This window comes from Agelaius tricolor, unplaced genomic scaffold (genome assembly GCF_023055355.1).
Source record: "Agelaius tricolor isolate 1412-34295 unplaced genomic scaffold, bAgeTri1.0.p SCAF_1, whole genome shotgun sequence".
Lineage (NCBI taxonomy): Eukaryota > Metazoa > Chordata > Aves > Passeriformes > Icteridae > Agelaius > Agelaius tricolor.
Window position 1 is genome coordinate 113,212,694 of NW_027269261.1, and position 26,152 is coordinate 113,238,845.

The window sequence follows — 26,152 nt, forward strand, 5'->3', positions numbered from 1 at the left end:
GGAAGGGGACACAGCACCTTTGTATGGCCAGAACTTGGACCTGGGACAAACCCCAGGCAAAGGAGGCAAAACTCCACTCTCAGCATCTCCTTTGAGTGGAAACTGCCCCAAAAGGTCTCTGGAATCAACCCATGGCTCACATCCCAAGTGATTCCACTGCTTCAAATCCACCACCCCACCACTTTCATCCCTTCCAAAGGGGGAGTGCACAAAGAATTAATTTTTTCCCAAACAAATCCAAATTTTCTACATTCACTTTGCTCTCAGGACACATTTTAGGTCTCAGACAAGCCCTGCACAAAAAGGATGACAGAAGAAAAGGGTCAGTGTTGAGTTATACGTTTTTATTTTCTAATAGGTACAATACTAAAATAAACACAAATTAAAAAAAAGTTTTATTAAAACAAAACTGTACAAAAAAGCAGTTATACTACATTTTAATTACAGAACAGTCTACTGTCCAAAAGGCACTAATCCAGAATAGGAGATACAATGATACAGGACTCATTTGAACTATTTTAATCAATACAATAGAGCACTTGTTTCTCTGTCCATTCACATACAGAAACAAGGACTTTTGCTACAGTCATTACACATTGTTATAAATATGAGCCCTACGTAGAAAGGTGCAGTATCGCCCTCCCCCGGCCACGGGTCAGCTCTGACAAAGACAGGGATTAAACTGAAAAAAAAACCCAAAAGGGCACAAGGGGAGAGGCTGATGGCTCATCTTCAGAGCAGCTGCTGCCAGGGGCAGGTGTGATGGATATTGACCCTCACCTGCATTTGGGATGGAGGCTGGACCAGTTTCCTCAAGGGGCTGTGGTGGGACTGAAGGTGTGAACTTCCATCATCTCCTGCTCCAAGCTTCCCATCAGTTACTCCACTACATCCTGTTCTATCCAGTCTCCTCTGGCCCTTTGTTTCTCTGTGATGGATAAACAACAATTCCCAAGCACACCAAGGGCTCTCAGGTTTCCTACACTGCTCCTTTTCTCCTCACAGGGAGCCACCAGCACCTTGCAGGTCAAGGCAGTGACTGGGAGAAGAGTTTGGGATGCTCTTCTCAACACTCAGGGCCTTCACTGCAAGGGCATCTGGCAAGAACAGATGGGCCCCTCTCAGAGCTGCTCCAACCTTCCCAAAGAGCCAAAGAGCCCCAGAGCCACCGGGGTGGATGTTCCTGAGGGGGCACAGGGAGAGCTACAACCCCTCACTCCCCAGCCCTCCTTCCTGACAGTCAAGCCCTCCATCAGCAGCCAGCGTGGGGAACACGAGGTGCTTCCTCCATGCCCCTGAGGTGGGACTGAGGTTCACCCCTGGGACCACCCCAGCACTTTCTTCTCCACAAGCAACTTCCCACCACGAGGACCTGCCCATCCTCCCTCCCAACCTATCCAATCCATTTTTTTTCCCCTAAAATGTCAGGCTGAGGAGCAGCAGCAGGCCATGGGAACGTGTTTAGGGAACAACTACGCGCAGAGGAGTCAACCAGAACATGAATATTCAACTTCACCACGAAGAGGAGCTGGGACATGAAACATCTCATCTTTCAGCTGAACGAGCAGCCTTTATGATCAAGACCAGGGTGGATCTGAAGGGGATGATGAGGATGATGATGATGATGAGGATGATGATGATGATGAGGGGCATCACCTGACTCGTTCCCTGTGGAGGAAGGAGGTTGGACACACGGCAGGAGAGGGATACTGCACCTTTGGAACAGTGTCATACACATAAGACAAAGACAGGCATCTGGATGTTAACAAAAATAAGTAACAAAGAAATATGATTAAACAAAATCTCTTCTCACATCATCCTATACTACATCCTCCTTCTGCTTAGCAGAAAATTGTACGTACACAAAAATACAAATACACAATTTTGTAGAACAGTCTGATTTTAATATATTTATATATATTTATATTTATATGAGTGGCAGGTTAGTTCATTATATAGAGCTTTTTGCACTTTTGGCTCATATGCAACAAGGCTTTATAAATTCAGCTTTAGCTTTCATTCAGGTTTTATAGCTTCTTGAACATTTGTTTTCACATTTAAAGCAGCATCCAATTTGCAAGAGGAGTTGGTGGTGGCTACAGCAAGGATCAGGTCAAGAGGTTATTTGGGGGCTGGGGGGGGTAAGGAGAATATACATTCCAGTGTGAGTGTGAGTGTGAGTGTGAGTGTGCGCTAGTGCTCATGGAAAACCGACCAGAGGATGAGCACATCACTCCAGGATCCCATGGTTACCTCTTGAGGTAGGCAGGACACCTACAGCAGATGAGACACAGGGCCCAGCTGGGGCAAAGCAGCAGCTGGGTGGGAGAGGGGGAACGGACAGGGCAGGGATGGGGCACGGCTCGTCTGGGGGTCACTGGTGGATCTGGGGACACTGAAGTGACAGGAGGCAGCTGCAGCCATCCCAGCACAGCCCAGACAGGAGATGCACGGCTGGCACCAGCCCCTGGGCTGAGAGCACAGTGGGACAAAGTGGAGGCACACGGAATTTGGATGTGAGAACCTCCCCAGCCTTCACTGGGGTTTTGTTGTTCCTGTGTGGCTCTGAGGTTGTTCCACTGTGCCCTCACTCGTGGGCTTGCAACACTCAACTACAGCATCCATCTGCTGACACCAACAGCCACTGACAGTGACAATCACTGCTCAGGGAAAATCTCACTTCCAAAAGGCATCTCGGAGCAGGGCCGAGGTCTGTGTGTTCCACAGGCTCCACTAAAAAAGTGGATTTCCATCAGGAAATGTCCTGATTTCCACCAGGACCCCAGCAATGGATTCCCACGGGATCACTGCTTCTATCAGCACCCATGCACTCCCCAGAGGCTGAGTTCCTGCCCTCTGCAGAGATGCCCTCACAGCTTTCCTTGCCAACAGTCCTTTCCCAGGCCTTCCCACCTCAGATGTTGTCAGAGTGAGAAGATTTTGTTGCTAATGAAAAATAAAACATTTACACACGGATTGCTTTCATTTGCTGAACCCTCAAGTGTTACTAAAACTCCTTCATAGTGTTCTGTTACCTCCTCTCGCTGTGGTCAGAAGAAATCCTCATTTAATGAAATATTTTCAACTATCACTGATACCTCTATTCTTCAAACCCACATAGAATTCTCACCTTTACAAAATTATAACCACCTGCCAATAGTTAGGGTTATTTGGACAAAATGTTTAGCAGGTGCCACTATGATAAACCTAGAAATAATTAAGAATATAGGAAGAAACTGCCTTTGGGATTCCAGAGGGGTTCTGGCTGCCCCATCCCTGGAAATGTTCCAGGCCAGGTTGGATGGGGCTTGGAGCAACCTGGGATAGTGGGAGGTGTCCCTGCCCATGGCTGGATGATTTTTAAGGTTCTTTCCAACCCAAACAATTCTGTGATTCCAAAGGAGGCGATTAAAGAAGCACATCAGCTTTTTCCACCCAGACCTGGTTTCTAGAGGTGGATTTATCACACAGAGCTCTTTGTATCTGCAATCCAAGAGGCAGTTTCCTACTGAATTCCATCCTCTTTGCCATCCACCCCAGACCAGAGATTGCAAACGTTTGGCTGAGGAATGAGATCCCTCCCAAAAGACTGAGAACCAAGGGGGGCAGCACGAGGAAAGAACAGGGGAGTTTTTCCAGCCAAATTCTGCTGGGCTCCAGACTCACTGGAGGGATGTGTGGAGGGATGCAGGGAGGGCTCTTTTCTTAAGAGGGAAATGAGGTCTAATCCTATTCCTCCAGCTCACTCTGGAGTCCTGTTCCTCACTTAGGCACTTTTAAAATCGACATTAAGAAAAAAAACAAAACCTAAAATGAAAGAAGTACTGCACGAATCTCCCACTTCCAGGCTTTGGGAGGATCATGAAGACCAAGAGGAAGACAGCCAAGGCAATGTGGCAGGAAAATGGTGCTCCCCATGGCCACAACTGACTCTGACTCGTCACCCTTTGACAGAGCTGCTGTGGAACTAAACTGAGTTTAAATGTGGGTTTTCCCATTGTGCCATCCCACGGGATCTGGTTTCCAACGGGGCTCTCCCAGCCTCAGCCAGCAGCACTAAGGGGAGAGATGCTGCCCAGAACCATCCAGAACTGCAGCAGCAAAATCAGGGAGGCTTTGATGACATTCAGAAAGACATCCCAGGAGCCAACAGCAAGGAAAAAGGGATCTTGGGTTTGGGTTTTTACTGGGCGATAGAATGGGGAATTTGTCACTCCCGAAAGACCAAACAGGGCTCTGACCTCACAGCAACCAAAAACCAGCTTCAGGTCAGCATAAGGCTCAGGATGACATCCAAATTCACACAGAAGCAAAAAAACAAAAAAGGAACAGAAAATTCAGTGGGTAACACTGGAAGATGGGAAGCTCAAAATCCAAACTCTGTTTTCACTGTAATTTTTCACTTGGAAAAGTGACTTCAAGATTTTCCAATGATTTTTCAAGCCTAAACCAACTTATGAATAATAATAACAATAAGCTACTTATTTTATTATTATTATTATTAACAATAATAATAATAATAAAGTAAGCTACTCTGGCTGCAATGAGGGATCCCTAACCCTGGATAAATGAAGTGTCCAAGGGAAGCAGCAGACTCCTGGGAAAGCTGTGCAAATCCAGGCATCCTGTCCCAAACACCCACATTAAAAGCAGGCACCCAAATCCACTGCTCCAATTAAGGTTCCAACACAAAGGGCAAGCAAGGCAAAATAAATTGGAACAAAAAAAGGCCAGGCTGGATGGAGCTTGGAGCAGCCTGGGATAGGGGAAGGTGTCCCTGGCCATGGCAGGGGCAGGAACTGGATGAGCTTTAAGGTCCTTTCCAAACCAAACCATTCCATGATTGCATGAAAAAAGAAAACATTTCCACCTTGTCCCTCTCCCATGGTCCAACCCCCTGATTCACACAGGATTGTGCAAGTGAAGAACCTGCTGTAAACTGGCTGAATTTATGAGCTGATTTTTTTTTTTTTTTAAACCGGCCAAAGTAGATAAAATTGTTCTTATTTATTTCATATATACTTCAAGTAAGTAATGGATACAGCACCATCTAAAAGGCCAAAGGAAAGGGGAATGTCTCCCAGTAAACAAATCTTCCCAGTAAAAAAAGAAGACAGACCAAGTAATAATAATAAAAAAATTATACTTTAAAATTGCTATTTCTGTGATTTTTTAATCATCCCAACTGCAAGGAGGGAAGGGAGAAGGGTTTGAGAGCTGAGAAACCCCAGAGTAGAAAGTTTGGAAGCTTCTGCCCTACACTGAATTGCTTTTTATAGGGTGGAAACAACCTAAATCCCTTACTAGGAGGCTGCAAGGACAACAGCTTCAGCTCAGAGCACTTCAGAACAGGCAAACCAGGTAAAATGGGATTATTGGAGCTTGCATGCAAGATAAAATAAATTATTTCTATGAGAAGCATTGAAATCTGGGAAAATAATGTGCCAAATTCAGGACTGAGAATCAACTTCAGAGGGAAGCAAATGGCTCAGAGCAGTTGAGGAGGGTTGAGCTCAGAGTCCACAGGAATTCCTTCAAGGAATGCAGGCTCCATGGAGGAAATGAGGAGACTTCAGTCTAGCAAGAGGGCTTGTGCTGGCTGTGGGATGTTTTTGAAGCCCTCTTAAAATGGCATTTGTGGAAATCAGCTGCTGAGGCACTGCAGCCCAATAAAAGGGTGGTAGTTGATCGAATTCTATTCATGCTGAATTTTTTGGGGTAATGGTGCAAGATTTTTATTGTACGGAACTGGAACTGGGGTTAGAGACATAAGGCACAACATGTTCTCTGATGGAAAGCTCTTGCTGCAGAGAACCCCTCCAGAACTCAAATCTCTATAAACTATTCAATATTCTGAACAAGTTCTAAAGGTAAAAGACACATTTTATCTCTTTGGAGTCACAGATTTACAATTAAGGCCAGAAGGGACCAGTGTGTCACCTACAAGGAGACCCTGAAGGTCGAGTGGCCTCCCACAATCCTGATGCAAACTCCCTATTTCCATCTACTTCATAACAATAAAAATAAAAATAAAAATAAAAATAAAAATAAAAATAAAAATAAACAAACCCAACCCTAATTGAAAGTGTCTCTCTATTCTGCATCACTCTTTACAAATTTACCACATCTATCCAATGGATTTATAAACATTCCCACATCTCAACAGCATTTATTTTCTCCAAGGCCCTGGGAAAAGAGGACTGAGACTTAGAAAGCTCTACAGAAGAAAGATTTGTGTAAGTAAAGAGCTCTGAAGGAAGGAAGTGCTGAACTGAACTGCTTGAATTGTTCCTGTGTGCCAAGGTGGGAATGTTTGGTTGAACTGAGAGGGAACTCTGCAGGGAAACCTTCCAGCACCTTCCAGGGGCTAAAGGGGCTCCAGGAGAGCAGAGATGGATGGGATATTGGGAAGGAATTCTTGGCTGGGAGGGTGTGGCTGGGATGAAATTCCCAGAGAAGCTGTGGCTGCCCCTGGATATCCCTGGAAGTGTCCAAGGCCAGGTTGGACAGGGCTTGGAGCATCCTGGGATAGAGGAAGGTCCCTGCCCATGGCAGGGGGTGGGATGGGATGGATTTAATGGCCCTTCCCATCCAAACCAATCCAGGATTCTCTGAACTACCTCTGTGAGAAAATGAACACAAGCACAGCCCAAATTCCAGGGACAGCTCCTAAACCACTTCAATTCTCTCACCAACAAAGATCCCAAGGTGTTTCCCCCTTTCAGGGAGCAGTTCCAGATGCTGTGCAAGGCCCCTGGGCCCTTCCCAGCAACATCTTGAATTCCTTCACCATTCCAAACCCAAACTCATCCCACTCCATCCCCTATCCTGGAGGTGGAGATGCTCCTGCTGCTGTTTTCACTCCATAATTTCACCAATTGTTTTCAAGCAGATTGGATGTCTCAGGGACAGTCTGTGGCATGCTGGGCTTGAAAAGATCTGTCCACAATGCATAAAGGAAATGGGAAACCTGGTCAGTGAGTTGATATTGGGAATTCCTGGCTCTGGTTAGCTCCTGAAGGGTTTTTTCCACCCTGTCCCTACAGCCCTGTCAAAGAGAGACAGCAGCAACTTCATCAGCAGGCAGACTTTAAAAAAAATTCTATCCAAAGTCAAATGTGCTTTGAGGAATGGAATAAATGCTTAATATTCTTAATGGAATATACTGGGTGAGAAATATTAATTAATAATTTACTTTCATTATCTCTTTGCCCTCCTTGAGCGATCTGACAGATAAACTGTGTAAGTAAAATGTATTTTTAAATCTCAAATGGTGTCAAATATATCTCAGAAGGCTGAATCCAACCTCTTAATTAAAGAGGTGGGTTATTTAAGCTACATATGCCATCTTGCCATAACATGGAAGACTTTAATTAGTTAAGGAGAAGGGAGAGGAGGACAGGGAAGCTGAATTGAGGCCAGTGACAGCAGCAAGTGAACATCTAAAAATGTATTTTCTAAAACAGAAGTTGCTCCCATTGGTACTGTGAGTGCAGCGGTGGGAACTGTGCTCGAAGGACTGAAGTACCCACGGCCACAGGTCTGCTCTGAACTGGGATTCACATGGATTTCAGTGCAAAGAAGCTGAAAAGTAACTGGGAGATTTAAATAAAAGCCTAAGGAAGTCCCTAAATTCTCTCGAGGATTTTTTGGTGATAGGAAGCTGTTAGTTTTACTAAATTTGACTCAAGAGTCCCTCTAAGCATCTTTACATGCCAACAAAATGTGGAAACCTGCCTGGTAAGTGGAGAACAGCACTATGGAAAAATCTGGTCAAGAAAATTAAGGGCAAAAATGGAGCACAGGCTCTGCAGTGCTCAGTGGGCAACAGACACTCACAAAAACAGATTTAAAAGGCACAGAATACCCTGTGGCAGATGCTTTTGGAGACTACAGCTACAGATCTGGGGAAAATAATGATATTTTGGGTCACCACCAGATATCCTGGGTGAATGGCAAGAATGGTGTCCAGCCAACTCTTCTTTGGGGGTATTTTGAGATTTTTTTGAAGGGAAAAGGGGAGTTAGCTCCTGTCACTACACTGTGTAGGCTGACAGAGCAGAGGTGGAGAACACGGCAACAAGTGCTGATAAGGCTTCCAAACAAGGAATGGGAACTTGGAATGGCACCCAGGAGCCAGGGACATTCCCTGCTCCAAGGAAAACTCAGGATGAGTCCAGTGGAGTTCATGGCTCATTCTCTTCATCTCCTTCAATCCAAAACGAGCCAGAAGAGCTAAACCAGGCCCTGGGCAATCTGTCCCCAGGCTGTCACACAACCAAATGTCCTCTTTGTCTCCCAAACGCAGTGGGAGTGACAAGCACGTGGAGCAGGGACACAGAATCGGGAGGAGCAGCTTTGCATAGAAAACTGAGCTCGGTTCAGTCCCTGCTGTTTTAAGTCACCATTCACTGAGGTCGTTATTTAAGTTTACAGAGGAGCTGTGTTCCAAGTGTCACTAATAACACCGGTATTAAAAGAGAATTAGGGGGTGGGAGATCTTCTGTTTTCAATCACAGAAAAGACAGAAATCCTTTTAATCACGGCCATGCCAATCCCCACAGTTCTAAAGCTGCTAATTACCCGTCAGGGACACCCAGGCATTGAAAAGAGCTCTGCCATCACTGTGACTGCCATACTCCCATGCATTTATCCTGCCCATCCCAATTACCCTGGCTGCAGCCTGAAAGGATTCAGCACAAGTGTGCCGGGTGTTTTGATCAGCAGAACACACCCGCTGCCATTGAGCAGAGAGGGAATAAATGGCAGAGGGAGGCTTCTGCCAAGGCAGCTGAGGGAGAGATGTTCTGCACATACAGAAACATCAAAGGCCCAGCACCAGCCTGCTCCAGCTCAATGGCTTCAGTTCATTCCTGCTTGAGCTCTTGGCTGGAGCACTCCAGACCTCCCTGAAAGAATGGGAAACAGCTCCACACTGCAGCCATCAAGCCCATCGGTTCTTTTGCTGCACCAGCCTGATTAAAAGGGACATTTAAAATGTTCTGTGAATTTTCCCCCCCGCCCGTGTTTCAAATGGCAAATTCTTTTCTAGCTCCGTGGCAGTTGGGGCTCTCCATCCCTGGAAGTGCCCAAGGCCAGGATGGACTCTGGGGCTTGGAGCAAGCTGGGACAGTGGAAGGTGCCCCTGTCAATGGCATGGGTGGGACTGGATGCTCCTTCAAATCCCTTCTCACTCAACCCATTCCACAATTCTCTGATATAAACTACACAACAAACAATTCCAGGCTATTTTTAAGTGACAAAACCTAAGGCCAAGGATGGCAACAAACCCTTTAGTAAAAGAGTTTAAATTTTTCTTCCTCTGCCTCGCTGCTGCCACTGAGATAAACTTCCATTGGTTTGATTTGATTTACGTTTGTTGGACAAAAACCAACATCAAATCACTGTCACCTTACTGACAGTCCTCAAAACACTCAACCACGCTCCTCTAGTTGTAACACATTTCTCACAAAGGAAAAAAAAAAGATAATTTCAGTGTATTTTAAATTTGGATTTGTAGCTGCCATCTCTAGAATGCCTCTGGTTTTCATGAATGTGCAAGGTCTTTAGTCAGACAGTTTAAACCCCATAAATTTGACAGCAGCAAGAGAGGTTGAAAGGAAGGTTTTAGGCCTGTACCAAATCCCTTTTGGCCAATAACTGATCCAATATCCTGAGTAAATATCCCAGCTGCTCAAAAGCCCAAAGGGGAATGTTTTAGGTTGAAACATCTCTGCAACTCTTCTCGGGAACTGCAAGGTGTTTTTTTGGTCAGGCCATCAACCTTCCCTTCCAAGGAATCACAGTGAAAACTCCACAAAACTCCATTAAAGTAGCTGGGATCAGGACCCAACCCCTGACTGCTGCTACAAACACACAAAATCCATGGAAGGAACATATATTAAGGTCACTGACATGTAACACAATTTTAAGACCAATCCTGCCAAGAAAGATTCCTGCCAAATGCCAAAAGCTGCACCAAACCAAAGATTATTGCCTACAAGCTTAAGACTTTGATCAAAAGAATATTATCAAGTTAAATAACTTCAAAGAGTGCAAGAGCTACTTGAGTGAGAAAACTCAGATAAAATAAGAGCAAAGTTTTGACAAAACCCCCTAAAATTTGCTGGTAATCACACCATGAGTTTGAAAGAAGCTGATGAGCACTGGGAAGGGGGGCTGCACCAGGATGGAGCTGGAGTGGGAGAAGGAACATTATTATAAATATTAATTAAAATGAGTGGGGATAAAGCAGAGGAGGAGTTGGAAACCATCCCCAGCTCAGGATTATGGGCAGGGTCTCACAGTGAATTTAGTAATTTGCAAAGGAAAATGACTCCAGCTTTGGATTCCAGTTAGGATCACGCACAGGGAACCAACATCCTGCATGAGGGCAGCAATTCTGAATTTGAAAAATCCTTACACCAATTTTAGTGGGTTCATCTGTATGAAAAATAAAACCTATTTCAGCTACCACACTGCTTTTCCTAGAAGTGGCCAACAGCATGAGGAAAGGGGGATCCAAGTGAGCATAATCTGACTTTTTCCCAATCAAACCCCTTCAGCTCCTAATAATCACCAATTTGTGATTTGCTGACCCAAAATTTCTGGCTCACCACAGTAGTCACCAGTGGTCTTGAGTTAATCCAAATTTTTCCAGAAATAGGTTCAGCTACGTGGAGTTTCTCACTTGCACTCACAGCAGCAAGACAAAGATAAATCTTCACAAATGAAGGCAAAAACTGATCTACAAATCACAAATGTTAAAAAAACATGAAAAACTTACCAGTCTGATGTTAGGCAATGAAACAAACAGAATAAGTCAAATATCCCTGAAGAACTGTGTAAACAGAGCAAATAATTAATGAAATCTCTAACTTATGGCTTGACTGGAGCCTGGAGCCAGACCCTGCAAATAAAGCTCCCCTCTATTAGTAAACTAGAAAAGATAATTTTTATGAACAGCAAAACAGAAAAAACCCTCAACAAATTAACAGAATTTCTTTAAACAAGTCAACATGTACAAATCAGAACTAGGGAACACCTCAGCCTGAGCAGGTCTGCACAGAATCAGAGAATAATTTAGGTCAGAAGAGACCTCTGGAGGTCTCTAATCCAACCCTGTCCAGTTGAATTTTGAGTATCCCCAAGGATGGGAATTTCACTGACTTTCTGGGCCATTTCTACCACTGAGCATGAAAATACTTCTATTTCTATTCATCTGGGATTTTCCTTCATGCAGCTTTAGCCCTCTGCCCCTCAGGGTTTTGCTGGGCGCTCTGAGAAGAGCCTGGCTCTGTCTTCTCTGGAATCACAGAATATCCTGAGTTGGAAGGGACCCACAAGGATCATCAAAGTCCAGCTCCTGATCCTGCACTGGACCCCCAAGTTAAAACTAATTTATTAAGACAGTTAAAACCCAAAATCTGGGATGTCCCCAGAGCCAGCCTGGACAATCCCAGCTCCTGCAATCTCCGAGTATGTGACATGTGCTCCAACCCTCCCATCTCCCCCTCCTGCCCACACAACGGCCCCACAAATGATGGACAGAGGTGTCCAAACCCTTTCCATGACCTCCTGAAGGCTCTTAATGAGATTCCTTAATTGCTGCAAGGGTGCAACTGCAGACTCACATCCAGCACAGGATTTCACTAAAACCACGTGTGTCTGCAGAGTATTCAACAGAGAACAAATCTGCTGATTTTTATCAACTCATAAGGCTTTTGCAAATGTTTGGGATCTCATACTTCAGGAAAAAGGTGTGTGTGGGGGGGGATCTAAAAAAATACCCAACACCAAAACAATCAGGAAAAGAAGTGGAGGTAGAAATTGTTGTTTTAAGAAGACGGTCAGAGACAACAACTCAAGTAAAAGGACTTCATGAGGGGCAAAATATCAGCCAGAACTCACTCTACAAAGGTAAAAGCAATCTGTGACCATCACAGATGAGGAGCTTCTTAAATTAACTTCTCTGTTCACAGAACAAAAAGGTAGCTTGGATGTGCCACCAGAGCCACTTCAAGGGAACCCCCAGAGAAGAAACTGCAGTGACTCCAGCCTGGCCACAACAAACTGCCACTCTACTGCAGTGCTGCCAAAATGAGGCTTCATTTCCAAGGCAGCCCACAGACAGAAAGACAAAGACAACTCCCATATTGTGGAAAAACCCCCAAAAAAAAGAATTCCAGGATTCCTGAATTCCAGGACACACCCTCCATTGATTCTTTCACTTACTCCAGATCACACTTGCACACCTCGGTACCATCAGCACCTGTCCCATCACAGATAATTCACCTCAAACCAAAAAGGGACTGACCAGCTGCAAATGGCTCCTTATGAACTTCCAGAATGAAGGGAACAACCTGCCAGGAGCACCCCGGGGACAGCGGAGGTGCCACTCCTTCCTCTGAGGTGCCACTCCTTCCTCTGAGGTGCCACTCGTTCCTGGTACCTCCTGATGCCCAAGGAGAAGCCAGAACAGACACACCCCAAACACGGACCCCACGGAACCAAGGGGCTGATTCCCCAGATATTTGATATTTGATATTTTCTCTGGTAAGATGACAATGTGGGAAGGTAGAAAACTGGGTATTTACAGCCCAGGAAGATCTGCCAATCTGCAGTTGCTCACAAGGGGTTTTTTACCTGTTTAACCTTCAGAGAAGATACTGTGTGGGATGTCAGCAGCTTCCTGACAGTGACAAACAGAATTAAGACCAGATTATTCTACATTAGATGGTACAGACACACAATTTCAGTGGTGTTACTTTGATCCTGCATCACACGAACCTATAATCAGGATACAGAAGTTCTAATACTATTTTTATTCTTCCCTATTGCTTTAAAAAGGCAAAGCTTCAAACAATGCCTTTTTTTTTTTTTTACAGATACTATAGTAAGCAATAAGCAATATTTCTTTTAAAATTGCAGCTGTCCAACAGTTTGAGTCTGTTCTTTTTAAAATGAAACAGCCAGAACAAATGGTGGTGGCAAGCCCAACGTAAAGAGGTCATCGATTATTAAAATCTCCTTACTATAAATCGTGGATGTTGCTTGTCAGCTCAGTGTGTGACTGTGGAATGAATAAGTAGGTAAAATTCCACTAAGGCTCGAGTTTGCTCGATCATTCTGCTGTGCAAAAATAGAAATAAAAGCTCTCCCCATCCTTTCACTCCTAAGTACCAAAACATTCATACAGGCAGTAAGAAAATAACTGCAGTGGTGCAATGGTCACTGATCCAAGTCCTGCCTTTCCTGAGTCCGCCCTGATACTACTCATGAATTTGCCTACTCCAGAAATGCAATAAAACAGGAAAAAAAGACGGCTTCATTCTGCTCCAGTGATCTGTATCTAAGGAAAGCACATAAATTTTCCAATGAAATCCATAAGTGGAAGTCGAGGCCAAGCCCTACCTATAGATCTTCCAAGGGACAGAGAGGTGGCACAGGGGTGCCCTCTGAGAGCACAGGATCCCCTCGGCACCTGGGGGAGCACTTGGCTCCACATGGACAGAGGAAAAGCTGATCTGGAGGGCTCAGCCTGGCTCAAAACCTGCTGAGGAGCCATACTGGAGCCATCACGAACCTCTCTGAGGGTTAAGAGGGAGGAAGGGATGAGAACAAGGCGAGTAACAGGAATTTCCCATTGCTCTACCTCCAAAGCGGAGGGGAGCAAAGGGAAACCCATCCTTGAGCTGTTTTCCCCTCTTTAGGCTATCCCCACACAAACTGGGAAGATAAAGAGGAATGTGGAGGAAATGCTATGCAAACTTTTCTATATGTGTCTCTATACAAAATTTTCTGTAGGTTTGTTTGAATTTGTTCTCTGTTAATGTAACACAGCCCTGCCCGTCTCTAACGCTTCTCATGCTGTTTCCATCCTCTTACCGGCAGCAACATATCATTTTATCAGGATGCCAGGAGATCATTTCCACACAATGCTAGCAGATGTAATTTTCTTAGATGCACACACAGTTCATCATTTAGATACTAGATGACAAGGTGATCGCAGGGTGACTGTAATGCAAGTTCGCTGTTTGGTATTTGGAATTCTCAAATGATAAAAAAAAGACTTATCAAATATAAATATCTTTAAGAAAAAAGTAACAAAAGTGCTACATATGATCAAGGAAAACAATTCCATTAGTTCCTGCTACTTAGAGTAGGTTTGCTTTACAAATATTACCACATCCATTATCAGTATGGCTTCCAATTATTAATTAAATTGCTCGTAGCAGTATAGCTTTCTCACACCTTAACAAAGACAGAGTAAAGAGAACACAAAACATTCACACCCCATTTCTCAGGTAAGAGATCCTCCTGCCTTCAAACAAACAAAAAAAGTTCATATTTAGGAGAATATTTATGCTCTGATGGTTATCTAGCAAAGGTCAGATGTCGAATTCTCCAGTAACCTTTCAGGCTAGTCAGGACGTAGGCATTACTTACACAGGCGTGTAAAAATCTACTCACCCATTTTAGGACCTTAACAACCTTCCTGGAAAACATTGCTTTCGAAAGTGGCAAAGTGGAGAGGGGAGCAGAGCGGGGACAGAAAAGGTGAGAGAGGAGGAATTAAAGGTGAAATTGTTAATGACAGATGGCTAAGAGTCTAGACCTCTTCTGAGCAGGCACTGCCAGCCATGCCAAGAATGAGCAGTGGTTCTGAGAAGTGGACTGTTGTCCATTAGACATTCAGCTCATTTTTCATTTGATCCCAGGCTGGGCTTCAACCACGGTCGCAGAGGCAGAAGGCAGCACTTCTCCACTAAGCCACGCAGCTTGTGAGAGCAGAGGATGTCTGTGCTGAACATGTGAGCATCAACTGAAATGTGGGAATGTGTTTCCAATGGACATTCTCGGCACAGCACCCGAAAAGTAAACGGAGTCACTGTATGACCAGTGAGGCACGGCTTATTGCAGCTGGAAATCATTTATTCCCATGCTGGAGTGGGGTTTCTAAGTGTTCTTTTTACTCTCTGTTGATACTCCCAGTCTGGTGTCCATCGACCCTGTGCCACTACCTCAGCTTGCATCCTTTCAGTCTCAGGGCAGGGAAAGCGTACGGACTATCGGTTTCAACACCATCTCTAAGGTTATCCAAGATTTTAAGTGTAGCCTAAAGACTTGTAATTGAGGGCTGTCTAAAATACCTGGAAGCACTTTGAATGCTAAGACAGAGCAGCAAGATTTTTTTTTTTCTCTTTTTTTTTTCTTTTTTTAGTTTTTTTTTTTTTAATTTTACCTTTCTAGCCACTGGGGGCCGGGAGAGGGAGGTTGGTTGGTTGATTGATTATTTATTGGGAATTAATACTGAGAGAGTATATGCAAAGGCTGAGGGCACCATGCCATCTTCACAGAACAAGACCCTAACAGCTAACTGACGTACAAGAAACTGCAAAGTTATACTGTAAGAACACATATTAAGGACTGAGGAAAGTCTGCTAAGGTGCTACGTCTAAAACTAAGTTACTTCTTGCTTTGACCCTCCCCTCTCTTGGCATCAGTCGTCGTCCAGAGCCTCTGTCTTGATCTCGTTGGCTCCTTGCCGGGCCAGCGCCAGGATGGTGTGGTTGACTGCTGCCATCTCCACAGCTAAGGAAATGGGGTCTTGGTGGTCACTATGGCTAGTGCTGTCATCCTGGGGACCATGTGGGAAGGAGCAGAGAGAAGCAGGGTTATTCCACAAGTCCAGAAAACCACAGCGGAGGAAAAGAAAAAAAAAAATGCGCCAAGTGATTGTGGAGGGACAGAGCGGGGTCATAACGTGGGTTTAGGACTGGTTTACAACTGGTTTAGGACTGGTTTACAACAGGTTTAGGACTGGTTTCCCTCACTGTGCAGACAAAGGTAACCAGACAGGAAGTGGGGGACCCAGCTGTGGAGGAAAATATTGAATTATAAAGACACAAGTGATACATAAGGTTAAATCAGGAAAGCAAATTAAGACAGGAATTACTGGGCATGGCACAGGTCCATGCTTACAGCTGGAATATACAGTTCTGGTCATCCCTGGGCATGGCAGGGGGTGGAATAAGATGAACTTTAAGGTCCCTTCCAACCCAAACCATTCTGTGGGTTCTCTGATTCTATTTGTTGCCACAACTGAAAAAGAAAAGGCAGAGAAAAAAAAACATCCCAAGGGAAGAGTTTTCCTCATGAGAAGAAGCTAAACAGAGTCAAGTCCTCCAGTTTGGGGAAGAAATGGCTGATGGTTGATATGATAAATGTTTATTACAAATAATTGGAAAATAAGAGGACAATTGTCCTTGTTTTTTTATGATCTAATAATCAAAGACACTCGCTGGAATGATAATGTGGTCCAAGGCAGCAGTGGGAAGCACTGCTCACTTAGCACAGCTCAGTTCAGGATTCACTGATTTTTACATCAGACAAAAGTAAAAATGGCTTTAAAAGGTGTATGTTTGACAAATCCAGGGGAAATTAGTCTGCTAGAAATTATGGAAACTCAGGAAGCCTCTTAAAACTACTGACTTCCAGAAGCTGGAAGCTACTAGAATGAAATAATTCTATATACATTAGAGAAGTATTTTTTCTTTAAGTGCTATTATTGACCAGAACCATGACACAAACTGAGCCTAAGCCTTGGTCCAAGTCAGCATCCTCTGAAACATTGAATTCACACAGATAAAGGTGAAAAGATGCTGGAAAACTCTTCCAATGCTAAGAAAACCAGTGACTGAAGGGGATTGGAACCACCATAAATCAAATAGGGAATTTGGGGAAAAATCATGGTGCTTTCCCTTCTTTAAAACAGGGCACTAATAGTTACCCACCTGTGATCTTGGATTTTTAAATCATTCCCATTTACAGAAAGGAAATGATAAACATTTATCAGTATCCCAACAGCCTTCAAGTGATGAACTTTTGTGATTTAAAATTTAAAACATGCATAGAGCATTTTTAAATTAAGATGATGGGTGGCAAATGTTAAGGAGGACAAAAAAAACCCCCAGGATTTGGTAAAATCCTGAGGTTATTTAGAAGGATTCATTCATTTATAACAAGGGTCTGGTAAATTTTAGGGCCACTCAGAAATCTTTGTCATGGTACAAATACAGAGCCCTAAAATCTGGGGTTTAGGCCCTTTGTTAGTATTCAGATGAACTTTGTGTTTTAAAGTTTATTAAGAGTTTAAGTGTATCTGTGGCAAACAGAATTTCTGGGCTTAACAACTAAGGGATGCTAAATGGTCATCAGGAGAACTTGCCATTTAATCTGCTTTGCTGCTCATGGCTAATTACACCTCGTAGAGGAGCCCAGATTACTGAGAAATGTCATTTCTAAGGCCTCTAAACAAAGATCTTTAAACTTTAACAACCCATTTATTTCTCTTTTCAAAGTATCCTGGTTAATGCACATAAGAAAAACATAGTTCAGTTCATGCTCCACCTCAGTATTCCAGTCCTGTCTGTCTGACAGGGAATTTTCTGGGCTTGGCAGTGGTTTCTAAATATTTTATGGCAGTCACAGAGCAGCTTCTCATCACTGAGAGCCAGAAAAGTTGGTCCCACCAAATCTGCTGGTGCTGACCTACAAAAAGGGTCTCAATCCCCATCAGGAGCAGAGCATCTGGGGATGCCTCTGCCAGGGATCTGCTGCACTGGGCCAGAGCCAAGTGTGCCAGGGACTCATTCCAGGACACTCAGCTGCTGTTCCACTCCAGCAGCAGCCTTTGCAGAGGGAGAACTCCCAGATTCTCCCGAAAGAGGCAGGGAAAAGTGATCCAGCCCAGCTGTGGGGTAGCACAAAAATATCTCCTCTAAAAAGCAGGAGTGAACTGGTTGAATCACTGGTTCCAAACCACGGGGGTTTGGCAAACACTGGGAGAACTGGGAAGGGGATGCAATACCTGTCAGGAAGGTGTATGAAGGAAGGGTCACCAGCTTTAGGGTAGGTGAGGGCTCAGAGTGTGGGAAGGGGTATTCTTTTGCTAGAGAATTTAAAAAAGAAGTTGCTGTCAAGGGTTAAAAATAACCAAGAAAAAGAGAGAACAGGCAAGGATTAAAATGCAAAAACAAACAAACAAAAAAGACAGATAAAGATACCTAAATCAAAATAGATTTATACTCTGGAAAATTTCTATTCTGTCTCAATGTAAACAATCCAAATAGTGGCACACTCTTGCAGAACAATATGGAATGGGCCAATTAAATTTCAGAGCTTAGTAAATCAAATCCTTTCCCCCCAGCCTTCACCCTTTGTCTGCCAGTGTTTGAGGAGTGATCCTGAGAAGCTCCTGAAAGAACAGAGGGAGCTCAGGAACCTCCAGGAGGGTGCTCAGTGCTCAGAATCCTGCTGGGAAAGGCTGGCACAAGGAATTCTGAAAGGTCCTGGGCAGGGCTCCCTCCTGCTCATGTCTGGGGCTGGGTCAGCAGCTCACAGAAGGGGTGGCCCTGGCTAGAACAGGGCCTTTCTTGCAGGAAGAAATCAGAGATGCAAGAGGTGCCTGGTTTTTTAGGGATAATTGCTGGTGCCTAACACACAGGACTGTGAAAAACCTGTCCATCCCTTCCTGAGGGAGGGAAACTCAGAGTGACAGGGAAGGAGAGCATGGATATGGCAGGGCTCTGGCTGAGGTGAGGCTCTCCTGCCGTGCCTCAGACATTGTGTGTGGTGTGAGGGGTGTAACTTGCTTGTTTGGAGCAGATCCTCCTGTCTTCTTCTACCTTCTCTGCTTCTCTGCCTCCCTCGGAACATCGTCCCTCCTCCTCCCCGTTGCGTACTTGCCAAGTGTCCTGTTGTGAGGCAACAAATCCACGTGGGTCAATACTGGGTATTCTCACCCTCTCCCCATCACAGTGACACAAAAGCCAAACAAAACAGGATTTTCAAGAGGCAAAAGGGCCTTTGGAGGTGTTTGAGCTCTCCCTGTTTGGGCCATGAGGCTCCAGTGCTCACCTGCTCTGAGTAGTCGTTGCCGTCCACGTCGTCGCTGTTGGAGTGACCTCCTGGACTCTGTACATCTATTCCATGGCTCTCCAGGATTGCTGCTTCTTCGAAAAAAGCAAATGGATCCCTCATTTATCTGATGCATTGGAGAAGTTAAAGTAACTCAGGGGTTTTTTTTGCCTTTTTAGGAAGTTAGAATAACTGGAAGAACAGGGTTAGTTCTTAGCACTTTCTCGTCACTCTCCAACATTTGGGAATGTAGCACAGGTACAAACACTGGTTTGCCAGAAAAACTTCCCTGCCAACTTCCAGACCTGTCTGAGAGTAAAAATCCCTGTCTTCCAGCCAGTCCTAACAGAAGTCAGTGTCATTTCTGAGGTATTGGGGTGGCAAAGGAATTCCCTGTAAATCTTCCCCCATAGTTTGGACTGGCAGGACTCAAGGGGGTGGGAAGTGTCTGAAAATAGATGGGAGAAATTTCTGAAAGCACTTCAGGGATTTGAAAACAAAAAAATCCATCTTCCAGTAGGATCCATATATCTAAACCTCCCCTTATTCTTTTTGATCTCTTTTCAAACCTCCTCTCCAAACACTAAGTTTGCTTTATTCCCCCATCCCTTTGAGAAGCCATTTTCACTTGTAGAAAAATAAATTTAGTCAAACTTCAGTAACGTGTTAAATGGTATAATAAGAGAGCTTTTTTCTTATTCAGAAATAAGGCAAAATAGTGGAATATTTGAAATAATTAAAAATACTGAAGTGAGCAGATATGGATGTCTGTTCACCCATGTGTTGCAAAAGTAATTCTGCATAATATCTAAGTAAGGGCATCAAACCTTTTATGAATGGCAGGAGTTTGTTGAATCCACAAAATAATAAATCACTGAGGTGATTTTATTCTCCTTAGACTATCTTATCCACATCACAGAGGGTCTCCTTCCAGCAAGTTCAGAGTCACTTCTGATTTCCCTACAATCAGCTAAGAACCCAGAGGGTTAACTCTGAAGTGATTTTTGTTTTTTCCTGATTATCAACAAAAAACGTGGCTTTTTTCCAGCCACATGTCCCTGGGCAAAACCTTGGAAAGCTGTCAGGGGCAGAGGTATAACCAGGATAAAAACCACACTAAGCTTGTGAACCTGCCAACATCTCTATCTCCTTTATTTTGAGGTTTCATTTCAGATTTGAGTTTGGATACTCAAAGGAGGGAAATGCAACTCCCCTTCCACCTATAAAATTCTCACTTTGCTTTTTAAAGCTGATCTTCCAGTAAAACTTTGTAACTGCATCACTTTTTCCTGCACTGATGACAGAATTCTACAAATTACACGTATTTCACAAAAAAATCTGGAACAGCGAGGGACTCATTTTCATAATTCCTCCACATTTCTCCCGAGGCTGTCAGCACCTCTGGTGTTTTCACTAATTTATTCTTACGTAATTGCCACCTCTCCTGAGCAAACCCCAAGCCCTGCAGGCAGGCTCTGTGATACATTACCAATATTGGCTCTTCTCTTGATCTCCTTCCTCCTGTTGGCAAACCAGTTGTACACTTTGAGGGAGGTAACTCGCTCCAAATCCGACAACTTTTTTCCTAGGAAAGCAACAGAGGGAAAAATAATAGTTCAGTGGTGTTAAAATAATACTTCAGTGGCGCTACTCACTGGGTTCCAGAGAAGCTGTGGCTGCCACATCCCTGGGAAGGGTCCAAGAACAGGCTGGACAAGGCTTGGAGCAACCTGGGATAGTGGAGGTGTCCCTGTCCCTGTTCTGGGATTGGAATTTTAGATGAGCTTTGAGGTCCCTGCTCGCCCAAACTAGTCTGGGATTTTATGGGATAAACCCCTGAAACACAAACAGCACTGGCAAGTTATTATAATTGAGAAAAAAGTGAACTTTATGTGGATCACATTCCAGTGTCTGAGTGCTGTGGCACTAACTGACAAATGTCTTCTTTTCTTCTGTTTTTTAAAGATCTGAATTACAGGAATTTGTTTGCAGCTCTAACCAACTCAATCCAGAGCCACGGGAGAATGAAGGGCTGCTTTTCCAGTTTGAGCACAAAACAGAGATTCCAAAAAACTGAAATTCCTGCCACAAACCCCATCCCTGGGGCTCCTTCTCTTACTATGTGTCACGAGGGTACAGTTCACTGTTTCATACAGCAGTAAAATGAATTAAGCGGTTTTGTGTCACCCTTGCAATCTGCTTTCCTCCCTCTCAACCCCCATCACACCCTCCCAACTGTGCCAGGACACTCAGGATCTTTTGGGAGAATGGGGGTGGATGCTGGAAACTGGATTTTTACATTTAAACCAACAAAAAATTCCCAAAAACCAGAAGGCAGCTATAGAAAACTATTCCTTTATCTGGTCATCAGCACAAATAAGGGAAGACTGGAGGGATTCAGTATTCCAAGGACATCCTGGAAACCTCTTCAGTTGCTCTTGACCCTATATAAAATATTCCCACATCTGCATCCTCAGACCTCTGCAGGCTACACAGGGTTGAGCCCCCCCTGCTTCTGACTCCTTTCCAAAGTTTATTTATTCAGCATACAAAACACCCATGTAATTGCAGCAATCTGCACACTTAAATAAGTTAGGAGAGATGAGACAAGTGAAAGAAAGAAAACTCTGGAGATTGATAGCTTGGCTGCTGCCTAATGCTTTGCATCAGCAGCACTGGCTGTGTTTTACTGCTCCCCGACACGGCCTTGCAGCACTTTGTTCCAAGTTGCTCCACAAACCAGCAACACAGCCAGGAATCAAATCCTCAGCTCTCTGGTCCTCTACCTGATGGATTTTTCAGGGAAAATTTCAGCAGGTATTAGGGAAAAAGTACTTTGCCATGAGAGTGCTCAAAATTGTGGAACAGAGGCCTGGAGATGGGAAAACCTCTGGTTTTGGAGATACTAAAACTGAACAATCCCATCTAAGCTGGTCCTGCCTCACCAGATGAACTCCAAAGGTCACTTCCATTCTAAACTGTCTGACCCTCAGCTATCCTGTGACAGTCCTAGCTCTCCACAACTCCCTGAAAGGATAAAAAGGTGGGGATCCATCTTTTCTCCCAGGGAACACGGACAGGACAAGAGGAAATGGCCTCAAGCTGCACCAAGGATGCTCGGGTATATTGGGAACAACTGGGATATTGTTCCCAACATTGGGATATTGGATACTGGGAACAATTCCTGCCTGGAAAGGGCTGTCCAGCCCTGGCACAGCTGCCCAGGTGGTGGAGTCCCCATCCCTGGAGGGATTTAAAATTCCTGTGGATGTGGCACCTGAGGACATGGATCAGTGGTGGCCTTGGCAGTGCTGGGGATGGTTGGACTCAATGATTCCCAGAGGCTTTTCCATCCTAAATAATTTTGTGATTCCATGTGCATGACTCACACTTTAGTTGCCTTCTCATTAATTTTTATTCTGGTTGTAAGAAATCTAAATATATCCAAAACACAAGTTCTGAAATCTATGTAAATGTTTGGTTAGCAAAACTAAGCAAAGGCAGGTGCATCCACTAACATTACACTGAATATTCATGCTCCTCTCCTAAGTATAATTTCTCCAAAAACGGGGAAAATGCAACTTGTTGACCTCAAGAGAAGGTCCTCCATTCACACCCAGGTTCTAATCTGAGATCCATGTCTGGAAGCTGTAAAATACTGAAAAACAGGAGAGCTGAGCTCCTTCTTCCTCCTCCAAAAACCTGATTTATCAGTCAAAGGTTGATGACCCTGGAGGTCTTTTCCAACCCAAATGATTCTCCAAACATCAGTCTGAGAACTCAAGGTGCTGAATCCTCTTTGGTTTTGGAAGGACCCCCCAGCAGCTCCTCACCTGGTTTTTGTATAACTGCATTACAGGCGTTGGCAATTTCTTCTCTCTTTGCCTCGTCGGGATATTGATTCTCATTGAAGTAACTGCAAAAGGAGAAAAGAACCCCTCAATTTTCCTTAAGAAATCAGAGTATGAAGGTTCCAAAGCAGCTCCACTAAAACGTGTCAGCTGCTGATTTATGCATCATTCCTCCAAAGGTACCACAGTGAATTTTATGGTAAAGTAACATCAGCTTGCACTTACATCCACATGCAATGAAGGAAACTTCCCAAATCCCTCAGAAAAATGAGTATTATCTCAGAATTTAGAATATTGTACTAGGACACCCAAAAATGTAGGCAATTCCATGGATATCAGAGTTAAGAATGTCAAGTGAAGCATCATCTCCAAGACACCACAGGCCTTTGATTTTACCATCATTTATTTATTATTTATCCCCTGACACACCCCTAGCTTAGGTAGAAGGAGCTGTTTAACATTTATTTTGATATATTTGTTAATATATACACATCCATACATACTTTTAACATCTGTGTTAAGCAAAACCCCACAAATACTGCAGAGACAGATGTGGTGTGGAGATGCCATGAAATTACACAGGATGATTTCTGGAGTCAGACTGTTTTTTTAAAACCACAATTCAAAATTCTTCAATCTTCCTCAGAACAACACATTGAGTACAGCACGTTTCTAACAGTATTTTTTTCTGGAATAATTGTGATTTTATTGTACTTTATATGCAGTAAACATCCTATAGAAGTTAAAACTGTTTCCTCTTTTACCTCAATGAACTGTTCTGCAAATTTTAATGAACTGATTTACATTCCACAGGGCTTATCAGATCTGCATTAAAACCAACAAAAAGTCCTGTTTTCTTCAATGGACTCTGCTAATCACACCACAAGCAGGGCCTACCACTGTTTTTTATGTAGATTATCCATAATATATAATCCTAGGATTTCTTTTATCAACTTTGATCAGCAGCAGGCCCAGCTGTTGGACAGCTGCTCTGGATTTGAAAATAAAATATTTATTTCCTTAACTGTAGATCATTTGGTAATAGGAGATCCAGGCATATTGAGGCAATTATTATTTTCCATTATTCATGGCCCCAGTTACTTTCTATGGAAATCCAGATTCTGTTCCATACAGGAACTGTTTCTGTCCAAACTTTGAACACTCAGGTTGAATTTTAGGTGCCACTACGTCATCCCCTTGCTCACAGAGTCATTTACAGTCACAGCTATGCCCAAAATGGGGTCCTATTTCAAAGCTGCTGCTCAGTGAGTAACAGAAATCTCACATGAGCTCAGGGAGTTGCACCATTCATGTACTTCCAGGTGATCTCCTAGGAGAGAGCAAACAGAACCACAGGAATAGCTCAATCTTCTCTAAATGAAGGGCAGCTCTGCCTCAAACTTCAGTTCAAGTGTTGGAAAAGCTGGGAGTTTGTCAAATTAGAGCAAACTAATTGCTGGAATTAAGGTGACTGAAGAATCAAAGGAGGAGTTCCCTGACACAGGACTGGTGGCTTTGTTCAGCTTTATGAGAATTTAGAATGCACATCAGGCCCTCTGGACATGGTAATTTTTAAAGTGTATTCTCCCCTCTTCCATGTCTATCCCCTTTGTGTGATTCCAGCCTTTGAAGTGATGTGTGTGTCCATCTCAACCTGCACATTTCTGTTCAAAGGGGCTGCAGGGTTCTGGACAAAGGTGCATTTTTGGGGAATGGAGAGCTTGGAAGACAGAGCAGAAAATGCTTTTTCCAGTAGTTAGTGATGGAAGCAGAAGCTCAAGATCCCAGTTCAGCAGACCCATGGCAATATTTCAGCTCTCCCACCTACAGAGCACTGCCCTCTGCCCAGAGCCAAGAATCATTTCCTCTTCTAAGCACCCTGAGATAAAGGAGCATCAAGAGATCACAGCTGAAAACTGCTGCTCTGTTATTTACATGAACATATTGCCTGCCCTGGAGTCCTAAACAGCACCACATGTACAAAAAAAACAACACTCATGGAAGAATTACAAAATACATAAAATTATCAATCAGGGTGACCTTGAAGTGCCCATTCTTGTTAATTCAAGAAATTGAGACGCTAATTAAAGCAGCAAAGACAACACCAGAGCCACCAGTGACCCTTTTCTTGTCACCTCACTCAACAATGTCCCTTTCCCAAGCCACAGCCAGGCTTTTGCTGCCTCCAACAAATAAAAATATTTTCTACCAACAACAAAACTTCAGCCCATGCTTACTTTTCTTTGGGATAACAGGAAATTTCCCTGTGATGGAGCAAACTCTCAGAACTGGACAAGGAATGAGGCATCTTTTCTAGCAAATGAGGGAGTTTTGTGTATTCCAGTCATTTTTGTGATTCAGAAACTGCTAAAGCAGTAATTCTTATCTCTAAACATCTTACAACTAAGTTATAAATAATTAATTTGCCTGACATTTCTCATCAGTCTGAAACATTTTCTTTAAATTCAAACAGGAATTTCTGATCTTTTCACGTAAAATGCCTAAAAATTTCTACAAGAAAAGTGATTCTCACTAGAAAATGTGAAATTCTTCTCACCCTAAATCTCAATTTATGAAAAAGCATTAAAAATCTCAGTGAGTTTTTCTCACATAGCTGTCCTGGTCCTTTTTGTGGGGATCCCAAAGTCAAGTAGGTACCACCTGGAAGGGGAACTAGTGGAGCAGTTAAAACTCTGTTTAAAACTCTGTTGACTGTAATTTTAGAACCTGCCTCTCCTCCCCCTGCTGGACTATTCCTTATCCTCATTAATGATGGGACTTCTCCTTCCCCCACACTTCCATAAACTTGGCCAGCCCTCAACTTGTGCTCCCCAAAACTGAATCTCCTCCTCAGAACTCAATCCCAGGATGGTGTGGGGTGGAAGGGACCTTAAAGAGAATTCACTTCCAACATCCTGCCATGGGCAGGGACACCTGACACCATCCCAGGTTGCTCCAACCCCATCTTGGACATGTCCAAGGATCCAGGGGCAGCCACAACTTTTTGGGCAACCTGTGCCAGGGTCTCACACCCTCCCAGGGAAGAATTTCTCCCCAAAATCCAACCTAAATCTACCCCTCTTCAGCTTAAGGCCATTCTTGAGGCCATTCTGTTCCTCTCCATGACCACATTGTGCTTTTAGTGTTTGAAGGAGTGCAAGCTGCTTTATCAGAGTTCATAACCTGAAAGGAAAAGGTCTCACAGCTCCAGGTACCCTAAATATCCAACCCTACCTGCTGATTTTCCTCCTCACCCTCCAAATCCCCTGTGCATAAACTCTACCAATACATCACATTTCATCCCCATCCCATCAAGGTCTTGTGGCAAAGCACAACATTTTAAACCTCCCACCACGTGGCACTTGAGGACCTGGTTTAGT

The 26,152-nt window shown here is 43.9% G+C and overlaps 1 protein-coding gene across 7 annotated transcripts in view; it reads right to left on the minus strand.

Annotated features, from left to right (window-relative positions):
• Positions 1-323: 323 nt before the first annotated feature.
• HMBOX1 (homeobox containing 1) overlaps positions 324-26,152 on the minus strand; it is a 124,123-nt gene continuing 98,294 nt past the window's right edge. For 2 of the 7 annotated variants that reach the window (XM_071447926.1, XM_071447958.1), the window contains 5 exons: positions 22,755-22,837; positions 20,411-20,506; positions 18,922-19,016; positions 18,657-18,758; positions 324-15,640 (listed from right to left, as the gene is read on the minus strand). In XM_071447926.1, coding sequence (XP_071304027.1) covers positions 15,503-15,640; positions 18,657-18,758; positions 18,922-19,016; positions 20,411-20,506; positions 22,755-22,837 — 514 coding nt within the window. In that variant the 3' untranslated portion in view covers positions 324-15,502. The remainder of the gene's footprint in view (positions 15,641-18,656; positions 18,759-18,921; positions 19,017-20,410; positions 20,507-22,754; positions 22,838-26,152) is intronic. The other 5 variants (XM_071447974.1, XM_071447941.1, XM_071447966.1 and 2 more) reach the window with 5 other exon arrangements.